This window comes from Crocodylus siamensis, chromosome 6 (assembly GCF_052110815.1).
Source record: "Crocodylus siamensis isolate JL-2025a chromosome 6, ASM5211081v1, whole genome shotgun sequence".
NCBI classification, from domain to species: domain Eukaryota; kingdom Metazoa; phylum Chordata; order Crocodylia; family Crocodylidae; genus Crocodylus; species Crocodylus siamensis.
Genome location: NC_143400.1, coordinates 34,684,035 through 34,710,966, shown reverse-complemented (window position 1 = coordinate 34,710,966; position 26,932 = coordinate 34,684,035). Strand labels below are relative to the sequence as shown.

Genomic DNA, 26,932 nt, shown 5'->3' with positions numbered 1-26,932 from the left:
CCTGATTAAAGCCAAGCCCAGGAAATGGGAGCATCTGACCTTTGGCAGCATCTGGCTTGCTGCTGGCTCGCAGAGGCCATTGCAAAGGTCAGGCACTAACACTTGACAATCTGGGGCAGAGGCCCTGTTTTGAGCTGAGCGCCTCACCGCTGCACTGGCCCTATATCCCAGAGATGTCCCATTCCTCGGCTCACTCCTGCTCCCACGTAACACAGCACCCCTAACACGGCAGAGGTGCCGGGGGATTCTGCAGGACCCTGTGGGCCAGCCTAGGTTTGCAAATGTCAAAGCCAGGCAGGGCTAAAGCCCCGGGCCCCAAAATCCCAGGCCTTTTGCTGCCCAGTCTGTGCCTCAGCACCCCCAGAGCTGGGGACTCAGCCTTTTCTGGAGAAAAGGGACAGTCCTGGTGCTCCAACACACAGCTGATGTCCCCTTTACTCACTTCCAGGGATGGGGGTCATAGCAGTTCCTAAGACACACCCAGAGCTGAGCTATGTCTGCAGCCTTGAAGTACCCCACATGCTTTGCCTCCAAACAGCTTGTTCAGGGAGTTCTGCGGGTTTCTTTCCCCTGCCCCTCCTTCCTTACTTCCTTCCTGATTTTGGTCCTGAAGCTCATGGCGAATCTTGTTATCTGGAGCCCTGCTGCAGCAGCAGCCCAGTCCGCTTCCCCATGCTGCTGGGCCAAGCCCCTTACTGCGGGCCAACAGTGCCCTCCAGTGGGGGCCAGTGGGGATGGCTACCCATGCGCTGCCAACTTGGAAAGGACACTGTGGGCTCAGATGCGACCCACCAAGGTGCCTAGGACATGGGGTAGGCTGAGCACCAGCTCTCTTCTGGCTGCGCCCTTGCCCTCTGCCTACAGACATACATCTGGGTAAAGTATATGTTCGGTGTGTCTGAGGCACCTGGTTTCACCTCTAGCCCCAGCAGTTCCAGTGCTCTGAACCCACAGGGCTTTGTGTTCAAGTTGAACTTGAGTCTTGGCATGCAATTTGGGGAACAGGTTACTGGGAAGGAAGGGCACCCCTGTATTGGGAATGCAGGTAAGACAAGCACTTGCCTGGGGTGGTTCAGGTAAGGGTGAGCCTGCCTGGAGCAAAGGGGTGCACCTATTCTAGGGCTCTATGTTTGCTTTGCTTTAGCAACCAATGAGGCAACCTGTTCTGGGATTCACCCTGCAGGTGCTGGCATAGGGCAGATGCACCCATTAGAGCAGCTGGATCCAGGGTGCACAGATAGGTTTCACCCAGCCCTACCTGAGCCAGCGACCCGCTTAGCAGCCCCATGGTGTCAGCGCTGTCATTGCACCAAATCCACTCCTGCCATCACCGTCCCAGCAGAGATGTCCCTGACTTGCTCTGCAGGGAGCCATGCCTATGTGGACCCTGAGCCATCCCATCTGAGCTGCTCCAGCTCACACAGGCCTGATGGGCCTGCCTCTCTCTATCGCTTTCACCTCCCTTCCCCTGCAGCTCCGTGCACAGGATGACTGGGGAGGCCTGTGATGCCACCTGAGAGCCAGGGCTGTAATGAGGGAAGGAGGCTGATTTACAAGCTGTGTTTAATAGAGGTGCCTGGAAAAGGGATGGGGATTACCAGGATCTGAGAGGGTTGTTATATGTTAGCTGCCATCTGCGTGCTCAGTCCTGCACTCAGTAAGGCATGGTCCCTGCCCTTAATACTCAGTAAAGGGCACTAGGACCCTGCCACTCTGCTGCAGAGCCAGGCCTTCAGTCACTAGTGAGATAAGTTTGGCAGCCTCAACTTTCCCCTTGAGGACCATGTGCAAAGCAAAGGCTCAGAAGAATGCCACCGCCGGGCCCTCGCTGGAGCTTGGGAGCTGGCACCACTGGAGGGCAGGGACAAGTGACACCTGGGAAGTCTCTGCTCCCTCCTCTCCTCTCTCCTTTCATGGCAAGCTCTTCTTTTTGGTGAACCTCAGGGCCACATTGTCATAGTCAGTGTCCCCAAGCCACTCCTTCCCCTGCCCGGGGACCTGGCGCATGCTGGGCACGGCCCTCTTGGGCACTGAGTAGTCATCCCGCTGGGAGCTGTAGGGGTACTCATGGCCGGTGGGGTCCTCTGCCATTGCCTGCAGCTTCCAGGCTTCGCCTTTGACCTCCTCAGGCTCATCATACACCTTGTGGAGGGACAAACTCTCCGGCTCGTCGTAGATGTGGTCGGGCTTGGCGCTGGCAGGGGGCACGGGCGGCATGTTCTGGCTCTTCCCACTGGCCTCCTTGATGCTGTGGTACAATGAGTACGGGGCGGGTTTGGGCAGCTTCTCCAAGCTGCTGAGGAAGCTGTTGAAGTCAGAACCCCTAAAGGACTTGGCAATGGTGTCGAAGGGCACAGCATAGTCCGACTCTGGGGCCCCTCTCCCCTGAGTCCCCTTGTTCTTGGCTGCACTGGGGCGACTGGGGTCTGTCCACGGGAGGGTGTCACACGGCTCTGAGTAGGGGCTCTCAACCTCCCCGGGTGGGACGAAGCCACCCTTGGTCTCCCTAGTGAGAGAGCCGCTGTTGGTAGACTTCACGCACTTCCCCTTGGTTGGCCTCTCTTCCCAGTTGAACTCTGAGGAGACGCACTTGATGCTGCCTGAAGGGTGGACCCAGGGCCCCCCAGGTGCCTTGGCTTTGTCATTGGCAGCCCTCTCCTCACTGGTCTTGGTCCGGCTCAGGGTACGGATGGGGGGCCATGAGGTGCCTTCAGGGGGCCCCGGCCCTTGCAGGTCATCCATCCCATAGGTCTTCTGTGCATCGATGGCTAACTCAATGACCTGGAAGATCTCGTTGCCCTGCCTGGTCTCAAATTCGAAGTTGCCTTCCCCAGATGCACACCTCCGTCCGGCTTCAAAGGAGAATGTCACCTAGTTTGGGGAGAGTCAAAGAGGCGGTCACACTCCCAATGCTGGAGATGCACCCCTCACGCACACTGTGGATAACAACCTACAGCTGCACCAGTTAGCTGGAGGGAGAGAGGCCTGTGCTAGGGATCTGCGGGTCCCAATGCAGACCGGCTGAAGTTAAGTTCTGCTTTCCCCCCAGAGCCTTATTTGTGCCATGCAAGTGGATTTCTCACATCTCCCCCTGTGGTATTTCTTGCCAAGAAAGCCATCCCTGCCTGCCTTGGTGTAACCCCTGCAAGACGAACAGGGGTGATCTGATACAGACTGGGGCCCAGTCTCATTGTTGGTGTTCAAGCAGCGTTTGTGGGGCTATCACAGCTTCCCCCACCACTGGCAGCTGTAGGAAGCAGTGTGGGTGAGCTGTCTTATCCCATCTTAGCCATTTTTGCTTGCAGCAAGCCAACGAGACCAGTGCCAGGCTCTGCCCACATGAAGCGCTGGAGGCAGTGAGAAGGAGCACTGGCTCTGGGGCAAGGCACTCCCAGACACCCCAGCTCAGCCACTCGGACTGGGAGGTATTTGAGTGGTGACTCCTCTCCCGCTTGAGGCCCTGATTCTCATGCCGCCCCCGCAAACCCCACCCCTGAGCACTGTCCCTCCTTGCCCCCAGTCTATGCGGATTACCTTATCCCGCCCAAATCTCCGCAGGAGCTTGTATGGCCAGGTGTAGAGGACACCCCCCGTCTCATCATCCTGCAGCTCCAGGGCATCATCCGTGGCCCTCAGAAGGAAACTGCCCCAGAGGTTGCAGCGCTCCGAGGACTCGGTAGCCCGTATGTTCACACTGAACTCCCTTGTGGCACCTGCTGCTGCAAAAGAACACGTATGAAGCATGACCCTGCCAGCGCAGCTCAGCACTGCATAGGATGTGGGCTCCCCAAGTTCCCGATCACGCAGCCAGGGGACAAATACCATCCACCGCATCTCCTGCTAATGTTGTAGGATGGAGGCAAGGGGAGCAGATTACCCTCAGGTCTGGCTGTGTTCTGTGGGAGGCATCTGGACCCAGCTGGGCTCAACACAGCACTCAGGGCACCCAGTACAGTGCTTCGAGGGAAGCAGGGACCTTTCAGTGGAAAACCAGCTGCCTAGATCCCTCCGACCCTCCATGTGCCCCCTGCCCCTGCTTAGGTGCACACGATCTGCCTGCAGCAGTGGCTCTACTCTGTACCCCACTTGCCGCACCGCGGCACAGCTGGCAGAGCGCAAAGCAATTATCGTGGCATTTCCTCCTAGCACACCCACCACATCCTTCCTGTCCCTGCCAGGGCTCCCTCCAGGCACAGCAGATTCAAAGGCTCCTGCTACCAGTCCATTTGATGTCCTGGAAAGCATCTCTCTGCAGGTGCTGTAATGACAGCAAGGCCTCTCTGCAAGGTCAGTGGAGCTGGAGGCCCCTCTCACTGAGCGACTGAAGCAGAGGCAACTTTGGAAGAATACTTGTAAGGGCTGATGCTGACTCACCCTGACTCCCCACTGCCCCCAGGGCAATCCCATGGGGTAACAGCCCTGGCGTGATGGTGGAGCAGGCTACCAAGGGTGCTAAACCCTGGGGTCTTATCCCAATTCCAGCTTAGGCAATTCCCTTCCCAGGCTCCCTGCATCCCCCCACCAGTTCTAAGGCGCTGTGTGCTGTTACTGCGCTTCCCGTACCCAGCTGCAGGTTCTGCCCCAGAGGGGGCTGCATTTAAAAGGGAGAATCCAGTGACAAGTTTGCCAAGAGCTTTGGGATGCTTGAACATGAAAAACCCTGAGAAAACAAGCAAGAGGGCAAAACCAGGGTGAGCCACCTGTCTCTTCAAAGCCCTGTCTAATGCCTTCCACCCAGGAGCAAGCCTGGCATCCCCATGCCAGCCTCAGCATCTCTCTTTATCCAGTCGTGGAAACGACAGCTCCATGAAAGAGCAGAGCAACAGGCCACACAACCAAGGTCTGTTCCCACCTCCCCACAGCCTCTTACCACCTCCATTCAGCCCAGAGCAGGCCTAGCACCGGCAGCGCTTTGCCGCAAGCTGTGTTGCAGCTCTTTCCTCTTCTGGCTTATCTGCTCCCTGCCAGGCACCCCTCCCTGCTTTCCTCAGCCCTATCTGGATGTGGGAGGCTGCTTGCTGACTGATGGCATCACAGATAAGCAGCCTCCAGATGCAGGATTGAGGATATTCTTCTCCTTTGGAAGGGGAAATGAAAAAGCAACTCCCTGCCTGAGACAGAGACAAGATGGAAGGAGATGAAAGAAAGAGGTGCAGGTTGGATGGAGGCCTTGGGCCTGATTCCCCCTTGGGGTTGCCCCTGGCATGGATTGGTCCCACTGCTCTCATTTGGCTGCATTGAACTCCTGCGTGCAAGAAACTTCCACTGCATGTCTGAGAGGGAGCGTCCCCGCGGGCTGCGCATGCTTGTGCCCAGGAGTATGTGCAGATGTGTGAGAGTGCCCATGTACATGACCCATGAGTGTGTGCAGTGCTGCCCATGCACACGTGAGTGTGAGTGAGCCATTATCTGGGCATGCCTGTCAGTACAGGCCACCTGGGGTGCCCCCCTGCAGGGCAGGCATTGATTTTCTTCCACCAGGCAGTAGGCAGGCTGTGCCCTGTGACACAGGTGTTCCCCACTCCTGGCTCTCTCACTAAATTGGGCCTGAAAAGTGTCCCCACGTCTGCTGCAGAGGCTGCCACTGCATGGGGAGCTTTGTTCATTAGCAGTCAGGAAGCTTGCACCAAGTCACCATTTGCATGAGCTGGTGAAGTGACCCCAGGCTGAGAGTGCAGCAAGCTGCTGTTGTGCTTGTAGACAGAACCATCTGCCTCCCTAGCAGCACTCAGGACAGATGCAAACCAAGGGGTACAGAGGTTGGAACAAAAAAAAGAGAAGCCCCTCTGGTTGCTCCATTTCCTCCCCTGGCATCAGAGCCTCCCTGAGCTCTTTGCGGGGGCGGCTCTGTCTCCTTACGCCATTGCACGAACGAGACGCAGAGCAGTGAATCAGCAGCACGCCCAAGGACCTGACCCTCCCACCTGCCTACACATCCAGCCCGACCCTCCTACCAGCTGGGCTGCTTGGCATGCAGAGGGAACAGCTCAGTGCAAAGTACTGTGGGACTGAGAGCATGAGATCACTGCATTGAGTCACTACCCAAAGCAGCATGACCAAGAAGTGGAGCTGGCCTGGGAAATAGTGTCCGACTGATAAAGTGTCTGAGTGCTATGGACAGCTGAGAGTGGCCCGTTATCACAACAAAATGCTGATCTGCCAAACCACAGCAGGAAGAGCACAAGAGCTGTTTGTGAAATAAGATTTCCATGACGTTTTTTGCAAACAGCAGGGTCAGGCTATCATTGCAGCCATTTTCAAATGCACAATTAACAGCATTATTTAAAAGCAGGGAAGGCACCTAGCCTGCATGGTGCACTGAGAGGGGCTGTCCTCTGCTCACGGGCCGCCCTCTCCCTCCCTGGTTCAAGTGAGACTGGCAAGGCAGGCCATGCCTTGATGTCCAAGACTGCAGCTCCTTTCTCTGTTGGGCCTCATCTATGCACACACATGGTTCCAGTGCTATATCACACGTTGTGGCTTCAAAGTCATCCCTCAGCTCTCAGGCACATCACAGTCAGGGCATGGCCAAACTGGGCAGCCACCCAGGGCCAAGAAAGAAAGGGGGCCTGAAAATAGCATTTTTTTTCCATTGTCCAATTATTATTATCGTTGTCTCTGAGAAAGTGGGGCCCAATACTAAAAGTTCGCCAGAGGCCACCAGGAGTGTAGGTACAGTGTAGGATCACAGTTTGTGGCTCAGAGTAGCTGGACTCCACCACCCTGCACCTTCTCCAGTCACTTGCACAAGGGCAAATTGAGTACAGAAACCCAAGGCTGTGACTGGCAAGGGCCAAGCTTCCAGCTGGCGTCCAGGCTGAAACCAACTGCAGTTACTGAAACCAGCTGGAGTGCTGGCTCTGCACCTCACAATGTGCTAGCAACAGCTGTGCTGGCAATCGAAGAGAATGATGCTGTGCAATGGGGTTCCAGCTCTATGGCAGCTAAAACAGGTCCAACACAGTCCCCCTAGCCAGGATAACTCCTGGGAGGAAAGAAAGAAGCAAATGAGGGGAGCCTGGAGACCAAATGCATCACACAGCCTGATGGGGAAGTACTGCTACCCTGGGAATCATTGCATCCATTTTATTTGCTCCTGTAAAGGACCAGTGGAAGCATTATCTGTCTGGTCCAGGAGTTCACTGCTGCTCTCTAGACCCATTGGTTGTAGCTTTGCTCCCATGCACTAGTGACTGGGAGATGATGTCTCTTGAGAGTAGGCTTAAGCTGCATTGTATTTAGAGAAGGGTCTGAAGGGAGCCCTGCCCTGTGGTCTGCCCTGGGGGAGAGGTCCGGGGGTGGAGAGCTACAGTGCAGGAGAGCATGGAAAAAAAGGTGCAGGCAGCTGGCAAGCAGGGCCCGGTGCAAGACGACAGCCTGATCCAGAACAGGGGAGTCCATAGGAAATCTTTCCCAGATGGGTGACGAATCAGGCTCATAGTGCTCTGGGTGATTGAACTCCCAGCCTGAGGCTAGGGGGAGGTTGAAGGTTACCCTGGGGTCCTATGGTTCCCAGCAGCTTCTGTGAGGTCTGCAGTTCTATAAATGGCCCATGGGCCATTTATAGATGAGTCACACCCCCCTGTGGTTTCAGAGTCTAACATCCTCCAGTCCCCTGGTGCCCCCTTTTCCTTTCCGCCTCTCTGAAAGAACAAAGCTAACCACTTGAATCGCTTTGCCGGGGCTCCGTCTCTGCCTGCATTGCCTTTGCCCTGCTATGCCTGCTCATCTAGCTAGCTAGATAGTGTCACCATACACCATACTTCTGTATAAATGTCACTCTGCTCAGTCAGTTGTGTGTCTTTTAGTCTAAGGTGGATTTGTCTGTTCATCTGTCTTTCTTGCACACAGTCAAGTCTGTCTTAATGCCTGCCGAGCTGTCTTGCTCCCACCCTGTGTCCCTGTGAACTCCCGGAGCCAGGCCTGTGGTATTCGTGCCTATCACCGGAAATCAGTTCAGTTCAGGGATAAGGAAAGAAACCAATTTTCTCCACTCCAACACAGACATTCGTGCAGCTCCTGGCCAGAGTCTCTCCTTGCTCCTACCTTTGGCTCTGGAGCTGTACAGTGAGTTCTCCTCCATGGACAGGGTGCAGGCAGTGGATGGCAGGGATCCCAGGTGGCTGTCCTTCCCCCCTGCTGCCATCTGCTCATCCCTGTTCCTCTGCAATGCCAAGGGAAGAGCAGCAGGTGAGCGACAGCAACCCAGACTCCAGCCAGGCTTGGACCTGCTGTGAGCTGTCTCCTCCCCCACACTAAGCCTCAGCAAGCAGAACTGCAAAAGCCAATGCGCCCCCCCCCCCCCCCCCCTCGCCTCTCCCCGCTTTGCCGCAGCTTCGTGCTGCAGCACAAGAGGCCCCTGGGTCCCCACACTGGGCTGGCTGGGCTCCCAGCACGCCCCAGGCAAAATGGAGACTGGAGACTGTAGGAAAGAGACTCCAGGGAGCTGGCTGGGGAGAGCAGAATTGCATGCTGAGAACTGTGTGTGCTGGCTCAGACCAGGCCTGAGCTCAGCACTATGGAGCTACAAAGGGTGGGGAGGAAGAGGACATGTGCCTTGGGCCCTCCACCTTCCCTGATATCCTTCAGCACCCAACTCCATGGGGTCCCCAGCTCATCTGGAGTCTTCTCCCTGCCCCAGGTAACCCCTGAGTCTCTGTTCTCTGCTGCTCAGCCTGCTAATGAACCCCTTGCTGCCTTAGACTCCTCCATTCCAGATGCTTGGCATCCCAGCCTGCCAATGGCCCCACTCCCAGCTCCTCCACTCCAGCCTCTTGCCCCCTGCATCCCTCCATCCCCAAGCCCTTGACACCCAACTCTCCACCCCATCCCTCCCCTCTCCACCAGTCTCACCGGGAAGGCCAGCTCACAGAGCTTGTCGATCCAGTCAGCCACCTCCATGCTCTCTGCTGCCAGCAGGTAGCACTTCTCCGTGGTCTCCACAAGGAAGGGGGTGGTCTCCTTGGGGCTGCTGGCATCGCCGTTGGCCTCCACCACATGCACACAATCACTCAGCTTGATGAGCTTCTTGCTGCTCTCGCCTTTCTTCAGCTTCTCGGGGGCAGGCGGGCCTGAGCCCTCGAAGAGCTCCAGGCGGGTAGAAGAGCAGGCCGTCTCCCGGTACAACACACCCCAGAACTTTCTCCATTTCTAACAGAGTGGGAAGCAGCAAAAGGAAGGGAGCAAGATCAGTCATCTCCATGTTCTCTATCAGGTTTGTTCCTCGTTCTCATGTGCTAGCCCCAAGCTGTGCTATGGGGAGGGGTGCCAGCTGGGGAAATAGGCTGGTCTGAACTAAAGAGGAAAAGAAAACTGCTCCCACTGACATAGCTAAAATGCTTCAAGTTACAGTCGGCCGGGAGATAAACTTCCACCAGCTACCAGGTTGAGCTGGGTGCAGTCCTTCAGCCTGGTGTCATAAAGATCAGGCTAGATCATCTCACGGTTCCTTCGGGCCTTAGAAGCCATGTGGCATATTAGGGGACATGGCAGGTACCTAAAGGATGCGTGCCTGACAGGCAGTTTTCAGAGCGTGCCTGTGCCCTGTGGGTAGATTCACTGAAATCAGCACATTTCTGTGCCGAGTTTTGCTTTCGGTGAACCAAGATTTTGTAATGGAAAAACAGCCCTCTAGAAAGTATGCGACTGCTCTGACTTGAGGCTTCGCTGATGCATGGCTGTCGGGTGCTCCTCAGCAGGACAAACAGACAGACATGCTGCCATACAAAGCCTGTTCTGACCCTGATTTAATCTACAGAAGCTTGCATTTTGAGCCATCGCTCAAAGAAACACCAGCGCTGTCAGGGCTCTCTGTGCACTGACTTTAAAATAGCTCTGTCATAAGTGGTGCTGCCCAAGTGTTGCATGCAGAGATGGGACAACCACTTTTTTGCCAGGTCCTGCGACAGCCCTCCTCCTCTGGAGGCCAGTTCTACCCCAGCAGCATGATCAAAGGTGCCAAGGCACCTTCTGCTCTTGGCCAGTTGGACAGATCTTGGACAGATCTTGGCCTTTTGTGTGCACACACCTCCTGAGCAATTCTGCTAAAGACAACTGCAACAAGCACATGCTGCGTGCTACACAGCTTCCCGTGCTGCCTGCTCAGCTCTCCTGCAGTGTCACCATGCACTTGGGTTAGGCTTTCATGGGGGAGAGGCTGCCTCAAGTTATATCTCCCCAGCAGCAGAAGTGTGATGGTTATCTGGTATCCTGCCTGCTTTGCTGATGTGGCACCCATCTGCCCCACCTGCCTGGCCCAGTACTCAGGATGGGGGGAACACGGAATGGGTGGAGTGACAGAAATTGCAAGTGCTGCTCACACGCAGGTTTGCAAGCTAAGGAGACATGCTCTGCTTTTACCCTGCCTTGCACTGGCATTCACGGGATTAGAAACACGCACATGCGCCTTCATTTCTGGAGTCTGTTTTATGTGCTGATTTGGTGCTGAATGGCGTCTTTTCCTTATTCAAATAACCAAAGCAAAAGCCAAACGAGCTTCCGGGCATTGCTACTTCACCCCCAGCCCTGGTCAGGAGGATCTTGGAGTTAATGCAGCATCTCCAGCCCCATTCAGGCTGCCAAAATGCAGATTAACTTGGACCATACCCATATTTTGTGACACGGCTAGGATCTGGATCAAGACTCCCCTCCCCCACAATTCCTTGCAGGCAAACAGGAAGCAAAAACCTATCCAGGATCCCTAACTGGTTGCTCCCAGCTCAGGCCAGGCTGCATCAGCTGATGTAAAGGAGAAAGAGGCCCCTTGCAGTTCATTTCCCCTTGAGCCATCTGTTCCCCAGCTGGGGTAGCTGAAAAGCACAAGGAGTCTAATTCACTGCCTTCTGCCTTCCAATGCAAAGCCGAAGTAATGGAGGTGACACCTGGGCAAAAGAGAGGGGAAGCTGAAGCTCCGAACTCTGCCTCTTTTACTCTGCTGCCAAGAAGCACACGGGAGAACCAGACACCGCCTACTGCTGAGAGTGAGACTGGCACTCAGCTCTATCCATCAGGGGCTTTTTCTACTTTTTATCAACTGATGATTTAGCCCCGGGGCCTGTCTGGACCTGGGCCCAAGATACAAAACTTGCCACTGGTCCTGTACTGCCTGGGAGCCTGCGGGGATATTGGACCCACAACCCTAGTGAGGGCCTGTCCCTATTCACCCCAGGGTGGGTACACAGCTATCTGATGTGTCTCTGTGTTCGTGTCCGAAAGGTCAGCTTCCCCAGCTCGGGGCAGGAAGTTTCACTGCAGCTGGAGATAATTTCCTTTTTTGGCCTGGCCACTGCATCTCAGAGGAGCCTTTCCATGACCTAGCGCGTGCAGCGAGAAGGTAAAAGACCGCAGTCGGGGCGTTCAGCTTGAAGAGCCACTCTTGGCAACACAAGCCTGGCCCAAATCCAGCCAACAATCTCTTGAGACCCATCCAGGAAGCTCCGCTGGGAGCAAGGAGGCCCCTGCAATGGTGCGGGGTGGGGCTGGACCAGGGAAGTACAGTACAGAGGAGATGGGGAGTAAGGGCCCCTGAACTGCTGCAGCAAAGGCTGTGAGTGGCAGACTTGTGGGGTGGGGGTATCTCCCCTGGAGTGAGGACCATCAGCCTGAACCCTACCCCCCAGGGGGCACAAACCATCTCAGGCCAAACCTGCACAGAGCTGAGGAGCTGCTTATGCTAGGCTGCCATGGCAAGTCACAGGGCTGCCCACAAGGGGAAGCAAGAGTCATTCTCCCAAGTCACAGGGCTCCCCACAGGGGGAAGCAAGATCCCACCGACACCCTGCTGTGACCCCGCTAGTCACCAGTTCTGCAGAAACCAGAATAACCCGGGCAGACGGAAGGGCAGCTCAAGAAGCTGCAACTGAGCAAGGGATCCCACAGATTGGCCGTGCGGGGAGCTCATAGGGCTGGGGATGCATCTCCCAAGGGAGTCCCATGCCTGGCACAAGTAAAACCAGCCAGATTCTCTGACTCCAGGGAAATTCCCTGCCTGGATGCTGGAGACAGGGCACCATGGGCACTTAGCCAGGGACAAGGTGGAGCACAAGGGGCCGTCTGCGTGGAGGATGGAGGAAGCCAGGGGTCCAGGCTAGGCTTGGGACCCCCAGCCAGAGACCCATTGCTCCTCTGCCCTGTGATCACCCCCGGTCCTTACCTTCCCGAAGGTCTGCTGCTGTTGGAGGTAGAGCAAGCCCCGCTTTACAACCACCTCGTCCATTTTCCAGCCACGGGCATCCTCTCTGCACCCCACTGCCCTGCACACCTCTCCCCCCTGCCACCACCTGCTTCTTGTTCAGCCCTATCCACTCTCCACCCAGCCTCACATTTTTCGCTTACCACACACAACTGCGTTCACTCTACTCTGTGCCCCAGTCTGGTCCTGGCTCCCACCCCAGCTATTTAACTCTTTCCCTCCCCAATGTCTGCCTCCTTCTGTCTGTGAGGCTGGGCTGGGCTGACTTCCTATCTTGCTTTCCAACCACGTGACCTGTGGTTGCCTTTTTTTTTCCCCCCCCCCAACATCTACATTTCACACTTTGGCTTCCTGTGCTCATGATCTTACCAAAAAGGGCAGCTGCAGGCGCTGTGCTCAGCAGGGATATTTCTAGACAGACACAGAGCCTGTAGGCCAGCACACCCATGTGCACGCACTGGACTCAGCAAGTGTACGCACCAATAACTTCACAGAGACAGCATGCACCGATAGCACATGCTGGCCAGCTCACAGGGATGGCACACACTAATAGCACACGCTGACAGCTTCACAGAGATGACACACACCAATAGCAGACACTGACAGCCTCACAGAGACGGCACACTTGCACATGCTGACAGCCTCATATGCTGACTGTGCTCACCAACAGACACACACAGACTGCACACACCAATTACATGCATGGACATGCTCATAGGTGTGCGTGCACACCCTGACACATGTACAGATTGTACTCAAAGACTATCAGCACCGAGTGCGCACTCAGCCTGCCCTTGTTTCCACCTAGGTTCAGATCCAGAAGACCCCCAAAACATGGCATTTGTGAGACTGCTGGCTTGTGCTGGGATTTCTGTCTCTCTTTTGCATGGCGTGATTCTTTGCTCATGAATTCTGATGAGGAGCAGCTATCCTGTCCCTGCAGACAGAACTACCAGGAAGGGAAATTAGGTGATTTCAGAGAACTGAGGACCTACAGCTTCCAAGCCACATGGTAAATAGTGTCGGATTAGTCACAAGCAACCTCAGAAGAGAAGCTGTGTATATCTGAGAGGATGAGACAGTAGTGAATGGGGTGCTGGGTCACTTGGTGGCTGGGTGCTGTGGCTTGTCACCCTGAAATCACACCTTCAGACAGTGGGCAGGGACTCAGCTGTACCTGAGGGGCTGGACACTCCTGGGAGAAATCCAAGGGAGCAGGTGCATGCATCAGCTTGCTGCACGGATGTCGTACTCTGGAAAACAGAATTGAGTTGAACACTATGAAGAAGTCAGGGTCCTGGCCAGCTTCCTGCACAGGGAAGGTGTGAGCAGCAGCAGGCACCAGGCACTTTCCACAAGCCAGGCAGCATTTCTGGGTGAAACCTCAGTGCTGCTGAGCAGCAGCTCTGCGCTCAGATGCAGTTCAAGGGCTAGTTAAACACTCCCTGGTGACCACCTCATTTCTCCACGTGACCAGCAATTATGCTGCTTCATAGTTACGCAGCAGCTCTCTCCCATAAGCACCCCACAGTACTTTGCACAAGATACAGGCAGGGATTGTTTTGCCCATCACTGAAATAGTCCTCTCAAGGCAGGATGCAGCTGCTGCTTCACTGCATCACCACACTGCAATTCAGGGCAGCAAGCTGAAAGGGATCCTAGATCCAACTGAAACCACCGGGGGTATTTAATATGAAGGAATACAATATTTCCCCTGCTGGGGGGTTGGCCAACACACCACAGTTACACAGAAGACCAGATTGTGAGGTCAGTTATGCCAGCATAGGTTTGGAGTGGCTGTATCCACTTCAGGGAGGTTATGCCATACGTGCACCGGTGCGGCTGAGACGTGTCTCTGGGCTCTTTGGGGAGGTATGGCAGGATCGTGACTGCTCTGGACCGCAGTCTTAGGATGGCTCAGAGGTGGCTGCAGAGAAATTCCAAATGGGCACAAAGGAACCTGATAATGAAATCACTGCACTTGAAGGCAAACAGCGAGGGTTTATTTAGAGAGATGTTTGGAGACAGGGTTTCTCTTTCCATCACTTCACTGACATGCTGGGCACCCAGAGAATAGGATTCATACTTGTTCACCAGCAGGTTCAGACAGCAGGCATCAGAGCCAGGGCCTTCTGAGCTTCTCTGGGCTATCCTGATTGCATCCCCTTCCTGGCATATTGAGGCTTGTAGGACTGTCCAAGCCAAGCTTCCTCCATGGGCTGGTCACTGGAGGGGCAGCGGGTCTGAGCCATCTTGGAAGCAGGCTGCACATGCGGGAGGGGCCTGAGCTGGATGCTCTCACTTGCAGGTTGGGCAGATGGGGCATGTTGCTAGCAGGCCTCTGGTCTGAGACAGGAGGCTCGCGGGGTGCAGGTGGTTGAAGTGCTCCAACCACGATCATGGGCACGCGAAACCCCTCCGAACTCCCTGGAAGCTCGGGCAGCTGGAAGGAGTTGGGGGCACGCCCTCTCACCCCCCGGACAGATGGCCAAGGTGAGCCAAGCCGGGTTCTTCTTCCCTGGCATGCTGGTGAATGCCGGGACTATCTACCAGATGCTCTCTTTCATAGCACAGAGGCTATTCCAGGCTGCTGGGGGCCCTGCATGCATAGATCTCTCCCTAACCCCAGCAGCCTGCCCTTGTGTCCCCAGGGGAAGTGATGTTAGACAGGAAATGGTGCAGATACCTGCGCAGTTCACGCGATCACCTTGACTGTTACACCACAACACGTGTAGCCACTTCCAGCCAATCACGAGGCCCCAATTCTGACTATTCCAGACCCACCATGTACGCAGGAGTGGAGGGGGTCGAAGAAAGGAATTAGCTCTGCAGAATTGGCACAGTCCATTCAAACTTGGGCCACAGATCAAGACAGGGGCAGGGATGGGAGACATCAGCATCAGGACAGAGTCTGCAAGCCAAGTCTGAATGTGAATGATCCCAAGCTTCAAGGGTCCCAGGAGCCAGCATCCTGGGTTGGCTTGTTGGAGCCTTCAGATCCAGATGTGAGCATCTCTGAGGTTTGGCTCTAATACTGCAGTCCCATCCCACTGCTAGCTCAAGCTAAGTGATATTAAATTATCGCATTTTTTTATTTTCATCGCTTAATTTTTTAGTCGTGAGGCTGACAACAATAACATACCATATTTGCACAATAATAGAGAACAGAGGAAACCAAAGTCCCTGCCCAGAAACGCAGACAATCCCAGAAAATAAGCAATACACAAAGCCGACAGAGTAAAGAGGGAAAACATACAGCCAAACGATCCATGCATTTTCCTGTCTCTGCAGGCATGATGTCCTGAACCAGTCCCCAGGACTCGGGAAAGAAAATCTCCCAAGCCTGCAGTGTTACACACGTGTGGTTTGCAAAGGGCCCCAGTGGAAGACGCTGGAGCCTGGGAGCGGTAAGGAACCATTGGGCGGTCACATTCACGCTCTACTCAAAGCAGCCAGGGATAAAACTCCTTGGAAGCTTTTAAAAGATAAATGAGTGCCAGGCTCTTCTCTACCCGGAAACAGGCTGTTATTTATACCCACGCTGCAGATAGGATGCAAATGGTTACAGGTCTCAGAGGAAGCCAATTTAACAGCTAATCATTTTCTTTCCTTGAGTGCTTGCAAGCCAAAGGCAGCTTCCTCTAAACAGGGAAATGTACCCCGAGACAGAGGGTGAGAAAAGGCCTATAGCCTATTTACACACAGCCTTTGTGTTGCTCCTTTGCACAGAGCTTGGGTGGGGGACAAAGCAAGACCAGGTTTTGGACTGCGTGAAATGGAACCGGGTGCAGAAGTGGTGGGTGGGTGAGACCAACAGCCCCCTCCTCACTACTACAGCACCAAGCTGCACAGCAGCAGTGGTTAGCACTGTTGGTTTGAGCAGCTCCTGCAGTGTTAATAATGACAGCTGTGAGCCAGGAGTTTCTCGCTTCTCTCCTAACGCCCTTCACGAGAGATCAAATCCATACCCATGGCTGCTGGGGTCTCAGAGGCTGAGGTATCTTGACACAAGAGGAAGCGGGAAAAGCTCTTTCCTCCCAGGCCAGCTGCTTTCCCTCTTCCAGTTTCTGTAGCCCAGGGATAGCTCTTCCAGGGCAGGGGCAGGGACGCATCAGTAATCATCATGATAATCCACTTGTTGTACGCCATGCAGAGGTAGGTGCCTCCATCTGCCTTCCTCACCCCTTAGATCTGCGTCCAGTTCAACAGCTCATATTTCAAAGGGCCTTCCCCTGAACTAAGAGCAGGGAGACAGTGAGTCTTTCACTTGCCAAACCAGGGTCTTCAAAATGCTTGTGCCCAGACCATGCCGAACTGCAGAGGTGTCACATCCAGCTGGAGAAATGCATGCAGTAGTTACAGGGTTGTAGTTGTGTTGGTCTAAGATCATAGGCAGACAAGGTTCTTTGGGTAAATCTGGTATCTTTTATTAGATCAACTCAAATAGCTGGGAAAATTCTTCTTCGCAAGCTTTTGGGTATAAATACCCTTTGTCAGGCTGAGGTAGCATCTGTAGTTGATGTGCAGAAGAGTTACTCACCTGGGCAGCATTGCACTAAGATCCTGCCCCTCAGGGAAATGGGAGATGGATTTCCCTTGCATGAGGGTCACTTACCTGAGCAGAGATGTCGGGATCATCTCCAGGCAGCGTGGTTTCCTCTTCTTCCTTCCTCCACTCTACCAGAGCCAGCGAGTAAGTGAAGACTTCACACATGAAGACTGTTGTCTGGCCTGATACATTTGCCTGGGAGGGTGGGTGCTTGATCTGGGGAACTGCAAAGAATATAGCTGAAAGATTGGGGCATTAGCAACTCAGTAGGCCAGAGCCCTGCACCCTTCCCTTGCTCTGCAGAGTGAACCAGGCCTCGCCAGCCAGCAGTGAGCACAGCAATGAGCCTAACTTTCTGCAGTGAAGTCAGATGAGACAGACAATGATATATACACTTGATTTATTGTTCACCTTAGATGCTAGGGTTGGGACTGAGCCAGCAGATCTAATTCTGATCCAGATGGGAATGCCCCTAAAATTTAGCAGGGGCACTGACTTCAGGTTCATTTCTAAGTATTAAATACAGGGTGGATATGATTTAAATCACTGATCAGGAAGACTCAATTTAATCACTGTTTTCTACAAAAAGTGCATTCTTGTTGTTTGATATCCTTTATTCTTTTAACTTCTAGAAACTCTGCACTTTTAGAGAAAGGCGTGGGCTTGACTCTGTGTACACAAACCTGCAGAGAAACAAGAGGGCTGATGGGCAGGTAATCAGGTCTGTTATCTCTCACCTCCATATACTGCTGTTAACAAGGATGTTATCTCTGGAGGCAGAAATCGACTCTTTTGAGAACTGAAACGAAGCATCACAGAGATGCTTAATGGGATCTTCTAGACTGAGCACTGAGTCCCATTGGGTAGAGTGGCTTTCTTTTAATCTTTACTAATCTATAGAGAAGTGTGGCAGGGCACCTTAGATGGCATTCAGAAGCCAGAGCAGGCTGTGAAGCAGCCAGCAAGTGCAGTAAGGCTTAATGAGGCAGGCACATGACTGCAGGAGACCTCCTGGACTGGAGAATGGGGCTGAGCAGCCTCACTATAAAACCAGGCCCTTAGAGCTGAGCCAGTGGTTGCTGCAGGTTGCCCAGTTGGAGCTGCTACTGCTCCTAGAATACTTGGGGGTTAAGGGTAGGAATTATGGGGATGGAGGAGGTTCCTGGTCCTAGTGAAGGGCCTAAAAATATACTCTGCCAGGGTAGGATGGTGTTGTAGGGTGGTCCCCAGGAAATGCCACACCAGTGCCTCCCTAGTGAAAGGCAAGTATAGATTGCTATATAGCCTCAGCCCCCACAACCTGGTGGGTTACCCCATAGAGGGGACAGGCAAGGGGTCTATATCATCCGAGGCCCAAGGTAAGGCCAGGGAGCCCCAGTGAGGTGCTGGAGTACTGGGCCCAGTAAGAGGGTATGTGAGAAGGCTGCATACAGTAGGGTTCACATGAGCAGGCCTGAAGCACTGTGTGTAGGCAAGTCTTGATTGAGTGAGCTAAGTTTGGAGAGGCCTGAGATAGGGCTGCCAACCCTCCAGGACTACCCTGGAGTCTCCAGGAATTGGATATAAATCTCCAGGAGAGAGTTTTTAAAATAGAGTAGTCACATGTGTTTGCCTTCCTCATGTAAAGTTTATGCACTGTAATCCATAACTGATGTATGCAACCATGTGGGAATGTTCATGTTGTGGGCATGCTGGTGTTCCAGAAGTCTCCCAGAATAGATTTGAACAGAGTTGGCAACCCTAACCTGAGAAGCCAGACCTGGATGAGGTACAGATGGTAGGCAGCTCATTAACCTGACCAGGGTAACCCTCAACTAGTCAATGCTAGGGCCAGGACTAGATCAGTCAAAGGGCTGGAGCATCCACCACGTGGGATGCCCAGAGCCAGGGGCTCCAACTGGAGGTGGGGCCAGGGCCTGTGTAGCCAAAGCTTCCACATATATATAAAATAGTTTAAATTTGTTAGGTTTGCTTTTTTTTTTAAAAAAAAGGATCTTGTCAAAAATAAGATGAAATCAAAAATCTGATTTAAATTAAAATAATTGATATCTATATCTTTTTATCCACCCTAATTATTTAGAAGCCTTATTATTAGTTTGCATCTCTCTGGAGCCTTGAAATGCCTATCCCAAAGGCTCCCTCTGCCAGGTGATAATACAGCTCCTGCAGGCTAGAGAAAGCCCAGTGAAGTCAAGGGGAGAACCTATACAAGAAATAATAAGGTACTCGGTATACAACATATCTATATGACCTGTACAGCACCTATACCATAACAACCTATATGGATCAGACATGCAGAGCTCCCTGGGCATGCTGGAAAAGTACCCCATGGCTGGCTACTCATCTGTGGTGTGAGCACCTTCCCTTCCTACTTCACTCCAGCCAGCAGAAGAGGATGTGGGCTGTTATCCGAGGACCCCTTGCTGGTGATGCTGAGTTCCTCCCCTCTGAGGCATGCAGCCTTCTGGAGCTTGCAGATACTCTGGGTCATGTGGATGGATGGATACTGAGGGATCCCACCATAATGCAGCTCTCCAGGGTCCAGGTGGCATGCCAGATTTTCCCCACAGCATCCATAGAAGGAACTGCTGCCATGCAGGTGACAGGGCTGCCCCTCAGTATTCCCACACTTCATGCAGCAGTCACAGAGGTCAGATAGCAATCCTGCTGGGCAGGCTGCAGGTCTGGGACATAGCTGGGGCTCAGTGGCACTGTAAGCCTGAAACATCCTCTTCTGCCCAGGTCAGCCCAGTGGGATGTGGGAAATGCAAGGCCCCAGGGAAAAACCAAGCCAGATGCACCCCCAGCACTAGCAGCAGCTTTCTGTGCATGGTCTCCAAGAGGGTTTAGTTCTTCCCTCCCAGTCAGTCAGATCCCTTTACGCACCCAACCTCCTCTCACCCCAGGGAAGAGTGTACTGAGTGCAGATGGAGCCCCTGCCCTCTCTCTTTACCTCTTGGAACAGAAGACTGATGCCAGCAACACAAGCTCCACTCCTTCTCACTATTTCTGAGACACCCTTCACCCCCGCAGCAGGCATGCTCTGGCTTCAATCAGCAGAGGCATGTTGGGATGGAGAAGAGAGGGGATGTCTTTGTAGGGATCCCATCCAGCTCTGGCTGGGCTCCCCTTGGAGTTTACCTCTGCCCCACAGATGCTTCTTATTATGGATTTTTATCACCAAGGAAATATGTGCAAAAATTTCTGCCCAGAGCTATGGGTCTGCTCAGTGGACTTGGGAGGAGGGAGAAGCAGAAAGGGCCTTTCTCCTAGTTCTCTCCTGTCTTTTTTTTTTCTTCCTTCACTCTTGGCTCATGTTTCTGTTTGCTGCTCCTTTGTCCAGCAGGATGCAACAGACTGAACCCTTTGTACTAAATTCCTTACTGATGTAAACAGTCACAGCACATCAGTGGTGTTCATCCATTTACAGCAGCAGGAAATTAAGCTTGGGAGTCTTAAGAGTAAGTTAGGGGTGGAAAGGTTGGTCTGTGGGTCATGGGAAGGAGACATGGGGTTCCTGTGTGGCACTTACGCCATCAGCTCCACACCGAGGAATAATAAATAAAACCCCTGGATGATGGTGAGATGCCACGTGGCCATCCTGGCCACCCCAAAGACTTGTTCAGCAAGGCCATAATAACATGCTGCTCCCATGTGCTTCATCACATCTAGAGAAGGATGAGCTGTTCAGTTCTACAATGCCACCCCCAAGGGTTCTCTGTGAATGTGCTGCAGGTTTCTCCTTTAACAGACCCAAGTCCCACAGGCTTGATGCATGTGTCATTGTGGTGCAACTTGAGAGCATCTCCATCTATCTTGAGGCAACCACACTGAATAAGGGGAGATCAGAACTAAGTTTTGCTTCCTGCATTAGCAACAGTGCAGTGCTGGAGTGGGGGGAGCACTACCATATTTTTTTCAGGGATGATCCATCTTTCTGTCTCCTCCATCAGTCTGTGAGAGGGAGGCAAGAGAAAAAAGTCAGATTTGCATACAGCTCAATGGAGGGGTACTTCACCTTGCAAGCAGTTGCACTGGCAGCTTGGGACCTGGTGCCAGGCATTATTTAATGTAAGGGTGTTACTATGTGGTCCTTCCTCCTTTCCTGTCTTGTTGCCACCTCCTTTCTGAAGACTTACCCAAAGAACCTTGTCTGCCTATGTCCTTAGACCAACATGGCTACAACCTGCACCTCTGAAGCCTGTCTGCACTTCAGACTCTAATCCCAAACTCCATCCACTCCAACACATCTGGACAGTCCTGCAATCTCCCCCTCCAAACACAGACCAGCACATCCTTCCCCATTGTGTTCCATCACTGCCTTCCCTCTATGCAGTCCTGTCTGATGATCTGTTGTTCAGGTGGCACCTGCAGAAACAGGTGTGACCATGACAGGTTTTCTTATGGGGCTTAGCAAACAGCTGTCTCTCTCTCACACCATCCTGACTGGGCCTGCAGAAGGGAATAAGATTGAATAATTAAGGCCAGTCTTCCTTGTGCCGATCTGCTCAAAAGGGCAGGGGGGGAGGAATTTTCAAGTGCTTTACCTTGCTTTGACTTTCCTGAATTTCTTTGCAAGTCTCTACTGGCCTGAGATCAAGGTTATTGAGTGGTTTAAAGCTCTTTCAAGAAGTAAAGACTGCTAGACATGGAGCTAATCTGTGCTCTGGAGAATTTCCCAGAAAGTAAAGCAGAAAAAAAAAGAGGTAGAGAATGGAGAAGAGAAACTGGTGGCAAGGAGCTTGCTTTACAGATGTGGGTGCTGAGCAAACATGCAGCTCAGAGGCTAAGGGGTCACAGGCTGAGGTAAGGCAAACACTTGCAACTTCCTCCTCTGCTGTGGAGGACCCATCTCCTTGGATTTCAGCTGTGCTGTACACCCACCCTCAGCTGGCAATCCATACTAGTGGCCAGTGCCTAGCACTCCCAAACTTAGACCCAGGGACTCAGAATTGGGCACCCAAGATGCAAGACAGCTGCTGGGCCAACTATAAAAAAAGGGGTTGCCAGCCATCTTTCCCCAGGTGCCCTGTAGTCCCTTGTCCCAGCAATTTCACAGAGTCACAGAAGACAAGGGTTGGAAGGGACCTTGGGAGTTCACACCCAGTCCAACCCCCTGCTGAAAGCACGACCAGCCCCAAGCACATTATCCCAGTCAGTCAATCCAGGCCTTAATAACCTCCAAGGATGGAGACTCCACAACCTCTCTAACATGTTCCGGTACTTCACCACCCTCCTAGTGAGAGAGTTTTTCCTAATATCCAACCTAAACCTCCAAAGCAACTGCAGACTCTCCTTGTGCCTGGAGGAGGGTGTTTGTGCCTGAAAGCTTGTAAAGAACAATTTTTCCAAATATGTGGTTGGCTTAATATAAGACATCACATTTACCCAAAGGACCTTGTCCCCTTATGTCCTTGGACCAGCATGGCTGCAAGCAACACCCCCTAAACCTCCTTGGCTTTTTACAAGCTCCCAAGAACTTCCCCTTTTGGGCTTCCCTTGCTTTGCATAGGTCTCAGCCAGGTGGGGATGTTGTTGCTGCCTTGGTCCCTGCGTGAAAACTTTGCAACAAAAAAAACTTTTCTGCTTGGTCTGCATTGGTGGTATAGTGGTGAACATAGCTGCCTTCCCTGGGTGTAACCGCACCGTCTTTGTGGGCAGGACTTCCCCACCCACCCCAGCACCCTTGGGTGCCAAGGCTGAGGCTGAACCCTATAGACCTCCTCTCGAGCAGGAGTCGGGATGGGAAAAGAAGGCATTGCAGAGGGGGTACTGGCACCCCTGCCAGGGACATGGGGGAAGCTGCACCTGCCACCCCCACCACAAGCCAAGACAAAGGGGGCATACAGCAACCCTGGGGGTGCATTTCCGCAGGGGTCCTGAGCACTGTGGAAGGCAGCAAATGCAGTGCCCCCGAGGCCGGGGCAGCAGGTCCTGCAAGGCCAGGCTGCTGCAGGAGCTGGGGGCGCTGCGGCCCCTTTAAGAACCATGTAAACAAAGCCCGGGCCCCGCCAGCTCCCCCTCCCCTCTTAGATTCTCCGCCGTCGACGTCACCGCGCCCGCTACGCCACCTATGCGCGCCGCGCCATTCCCCAAGCCCAGCCGCGCCGCGCCCGCCGCCATGCCGCTCGGCGCCTTACGCCAAGTGCGTGCGGCCGGCGGCGCAGTGCGCAGGCGCGGCGGCCCCGGCGGGGTGGCGGGGGGAGGGGGGCCAGAGAGGAGCATGAATGGAGCAAAATGGCGGATCATGTGCAGGTGAGGAGGCCCCGGGGATGCGGCCTGGCCAAGGGGGGCGGCTGTCCCGCTCCCCCTCGCCGCCCCCGGGGCCTAGGGGCAGGGGCCCGCACTCCGCCCGCGCCTTGCCTCGGGGCAAAGTCGTGCTGCCCAGGGGAGCGGCCCTTGCAGCCCCTTCCCTCGCCCTGCTGCCCGGGGCGCGGGGAGGAGGCAGCCAGGGAGGCGCTGGGGCATGCAGCACCCCGGGGGGCTGCAGGCCAGCCCAGCCCGGGGTGGACTTCATCCAGGAGGCTGGCAGTGAGGTGCTGAGGCTGGGGGCTCAGGGGCAAGCTAGCGCGTGGGAGCGAGCTGCTAATCTGCAGGGTTTCCTTTGCGCCCCAGAGCTGTTTCGAGGATTCGTAGTCGGGCGCAGTGATGTCCCGTCCGAAACAGCGGGCGTGGGTTTCCAGGTTGGGATGGGAGTCCCTTTTCCTCCTCCCCCTGCGGTTGTGTTTGCCTCCTGAAGGCTTGCTGGGGATGGGGGGTAAACGGTGTTTGCCTCCTGAAGGGAAGTGGTGGCTTTCCCATGATCCGACCTGGTGGGAAGGAGTGGAGTCGATGGAGCAAATTGCAGCAACGGGAGGTTGAAGTTGGATACTGGGAAACACGCTGTCGCTGGGACAAGGTGGTGGACTCTCCATTCGCAAGGCCTGGCTTGGTAAAACCTTGGCTGGGGTGATGTAATTGGGGCTGGTCCTGCTTTGAGCAGTGGGGTAGGACCAGATGTGACCCCCTGAGGTCCCATCAAGCCTCATTTTTCTATGGTTGATGTGGCCAGATGTGATGTCAGGAGCAATTTTCATGTGACAGTGTGCCTTGAACAAGGTAAACACCCACCTGCTTACCTTTTGTGAATGAGTGCAACATGCAGTTGCCATGCGTTGAAGTGCAGATGGGGTATGGGGATAGCTACCATCTAGGAAATAGCATATTTTCATGTAATAATTGTAATTGGACTTACCGTCTTACTGGGCTCATCTGATCCCAACCCAAGTGCAGGGCGGCTGGACCTGATGATATGTAAGGTCCCTTCCAGCCCCTAACAGCTATGAAACTATGACTCGTGAAGTAGGTAAGATAGCTGAAAGGCTGGGTAAAAGGCAGTGACTCCTGGATAGTTCATTTTTGTCCGTGTAACTGTTAAATAAATAAACTCTGCCTTTGCTACCTCTGTGAGCCACAAGGGTGAGCAGTTTAATAACTTAGAATATAGCATGTGTAATTCTCAGGTTGTCTAACAAGGCTGAAATTATATCCCAAGAAACCTAGATGACAGTCTTTTGGGGATTGCTGTATTACTCAATAATTGACAGACCATCCAGGTACTAGCGAATAGCCTTTTTCCTTATTTGCCAGTCAGGGTACAACAACTTCGAGACCCTCAGGGTCTGGTGACCCTGGGTTTCTTGCTGTTCTTGTTGCCTTAAGCAAGCTTTTTCTTTCTAAAAACATTGAGTCAAACCAATGGAATTTAGAGCTGCAAGAACAGGATTAACACCTAACTTAGATTTGGGTGCACTAGTTAAACTTTAACATCAGAAGCTGAAAGATGTTCCACTTGGAGAATATATTATTTGCAGGTACTGTTAGGTCTCTTGTAGCTCAGTGATCAGGATGACAGGGCCTAAGTACAGCTGGTGTGGACAGAGAAGTTACAGGTGGTAGTTGCCTGGTTTCCTTAATTCTTTTGCATTCTCTTTCTGATACATTTATCCATGTGAAAGAATGAAAGACCAGCTTGAAAGCATTTCATCTAGTTCTGTTCAGGGTATAAGTTCTGTCAGATCTGTGTCGATTTCTGGGCATAGAAAGCTAGAGGGCATCATAGATTATACAAATAATTTAAGCATCTGTTAGAGGGCTTTCCACAATCTAATGATAATCCAGGCCTTTTAGTGTCTTGTAGCTGCATAAAACATGGTGCTCTGTTATAAGTTAAGCTTGCTGATGAGTACAAAACACCTTTTATTATCAAAATAACATAGGGAAACATTGTCTGCATGTTTAGATAACTCAGAACGTTGCCTTTTGCTGTATATCATCGTACTTGGTCTTTGGATAAAGAGGTGTTTCAGATATGTTAATAAAATTTGGAAGAAGCAGGGTAAAATCCAGAAGAGTAGCAGCAATATTTTGCTCAGTTTTTTGTTGTTAAATATTGACTGATAGTGTAGCTCTGGAGAGTTAAGAAGAGCCATTAGAATCAGCAAGTTCATACTTAATACAAAAGCTTAAGCTTATTCAGATCTCATTACTAGAATTACTAATTTTCATAATGAAGTAGGCTAATGGTGGACTTCTTAGAAGACCACACAAACAACAGAATACTGTCATTATTCGATAGGTCTTTTGTCCTAAATTCTTAAGCGTTAGTCTTTTGGTTTTCTTTAAAAAAAAAAAAAAAAAACTTTTATTTTCTTAGCAGTCTCTTGCAGCCAAAGGCAATTGTGCAGGCTTTTTGTTGGACAGTTTTTGAGAACTGCTATAACAGGCTTGAGGACTGAAGAAAAGAGTAGCAGTGATAGTGTGATGGCGAGAATCATGTATTATAGTTGCACATGGCTACATAAACTTGTGCAGCGTTGGAGGAAGCCTTCTTTCCCTGTTTACAAAACAAAATTGCCTTCTGTTTGGGTAAAGCTTTTGCCTGCTGTCTTTGAAGGCCATTCAAATTCCATCTGGTACGATACAGAAACAGAGGACATAGAGATGCCGTTAGAATTAACGTGGGGAAAGGAATGCTGAGTTCCCTTTGGTTCGCTTCCCCTGCCTCTTTTTACTGTGCGTTTCTTTTTCTATGCTACCTCTTGGATGTGATGATGTTCTGTAACTTCAAATGGGAGAAATTTATTGGGAGATATGCGGGGGAAGTCTTTTTGCTTAGAGCAGGGGCATAGGATGGTTGTTCTGTGGCTTTGGATACTGAATTATTCCTGAAGGTTCCCCTGGATGCAAGTAAAAGAAATCATTGCACTCACCAGACTTTTTTGCCCCTTGTTTTGCTTTCTAGGACTCCTGCTTTTGCCTGTGCTTCAGAATCTGACTCTTGTATTTTTGCTCTTATTGCAGCAGGGCAGGTGTTTGATTAGTACCTTCATAGCTGTAGAAAGAGTTCAGTCACTGAAGCAGACAGATAACTTATTGTTGATCCTTTGCACTTGAAAAGCAGTAGGTTGAATTAACGTGGGCCAAAGTGAAGGGGTGTTAATCATAGGATTCCAGCTCCTAATTGCCTGACAGTGGTTAATTCTAAGTGGCACTCTTCCAGACTCTGAAGAAGTTTATATTATGTCTTTTAAGATGGGTTTAGGTATGCATCCAGGTCTTTTAAAGCATTGGTGAGAAGCAGTGAAAAGTTAATCCTCTCATTGCAGAAATGTATCGAAAACAGTAGGCAAATGTGGTTGGAAGCATTTGGATAACATCTGTCATTGGCATGAACTGGGGAACAGATTTAAGAAGCAGAAAGTTGAGTGACTGAAAATTGGAGAGTAATTAATGTTTCCCCTTGAAATACAGCATGCAGGTGTATGTAGGTTTAAACATGAAGTTACAGTGAGTGTGAAAAAGCTGCATGCATGTATCTTTGCAGATTTTCAGGGAAGAGCATCAGGATCTTCTCACCTGTTGGAAACAGCCTCTTGTGCAAGTCTTGCAATCCTACCTGCACATCACAAAAATTCAGGGATTATTAGGGGTGTGTTGTTTTTTTGGACTGGACACAGAATACACATTACCTTAGATCAAACACAAAATCTAATTTGGCTCTGGACATCTGTACCACACAGTTTGTCCCAGAGAAAACCCTGGAGACTGGTTGCATGTTTCCCATTTGATATCTCTATAACCTTGTGCTTGCCTAATAAGACTCGCAGTGTAGCCTGTTGCCTGACTACAGATTGCTTAGAGTACTGTTTTCA

General features: G+C 52.4%; 1 protein-coding gene across 2 annotated transcripts; it reads right to left on the bottom strand.

The window, feature by feature from the left end:
- Positions 1-1,546: 1,546 nt before the first annotated feature.
- DOK2 (docking protein 2) lies at positions 1,547-12,424 on the bottom strand. Of its 2 annotated transcripts, none has more exons than XM_090054563.1 (5): positions 12,152-12,424; positions 8,854-9,150; positions 8,047-8,164; positions 3,535-3,719; positions 1,547-2,871 (listed from the first exon to the last, which is right to left on the bottom strand). In XM_090054563.1, the coding sequence occupies exons 1-5, from the start codon at positions 12,212-12,214 to the stop codon at positions 1,912-1,914; spliced, it is 1,623 nt and encodes a 540-aa protein (XP_089910689.1). In that variant the 5' UTR covers positions 12,215-12,424; the 3' UTR covers positions 1,547-1,911. The 2 variants fall into 2 exon arrangements, with proteins under 2 accessions (XP_089910689.1, XP_089910690.1); XM_090054564.1 differs by having other exon boundaries at positions 3,535-3,716.
- Positions 12,425-26,932: the final 14,508 nt, after the last annotated feature.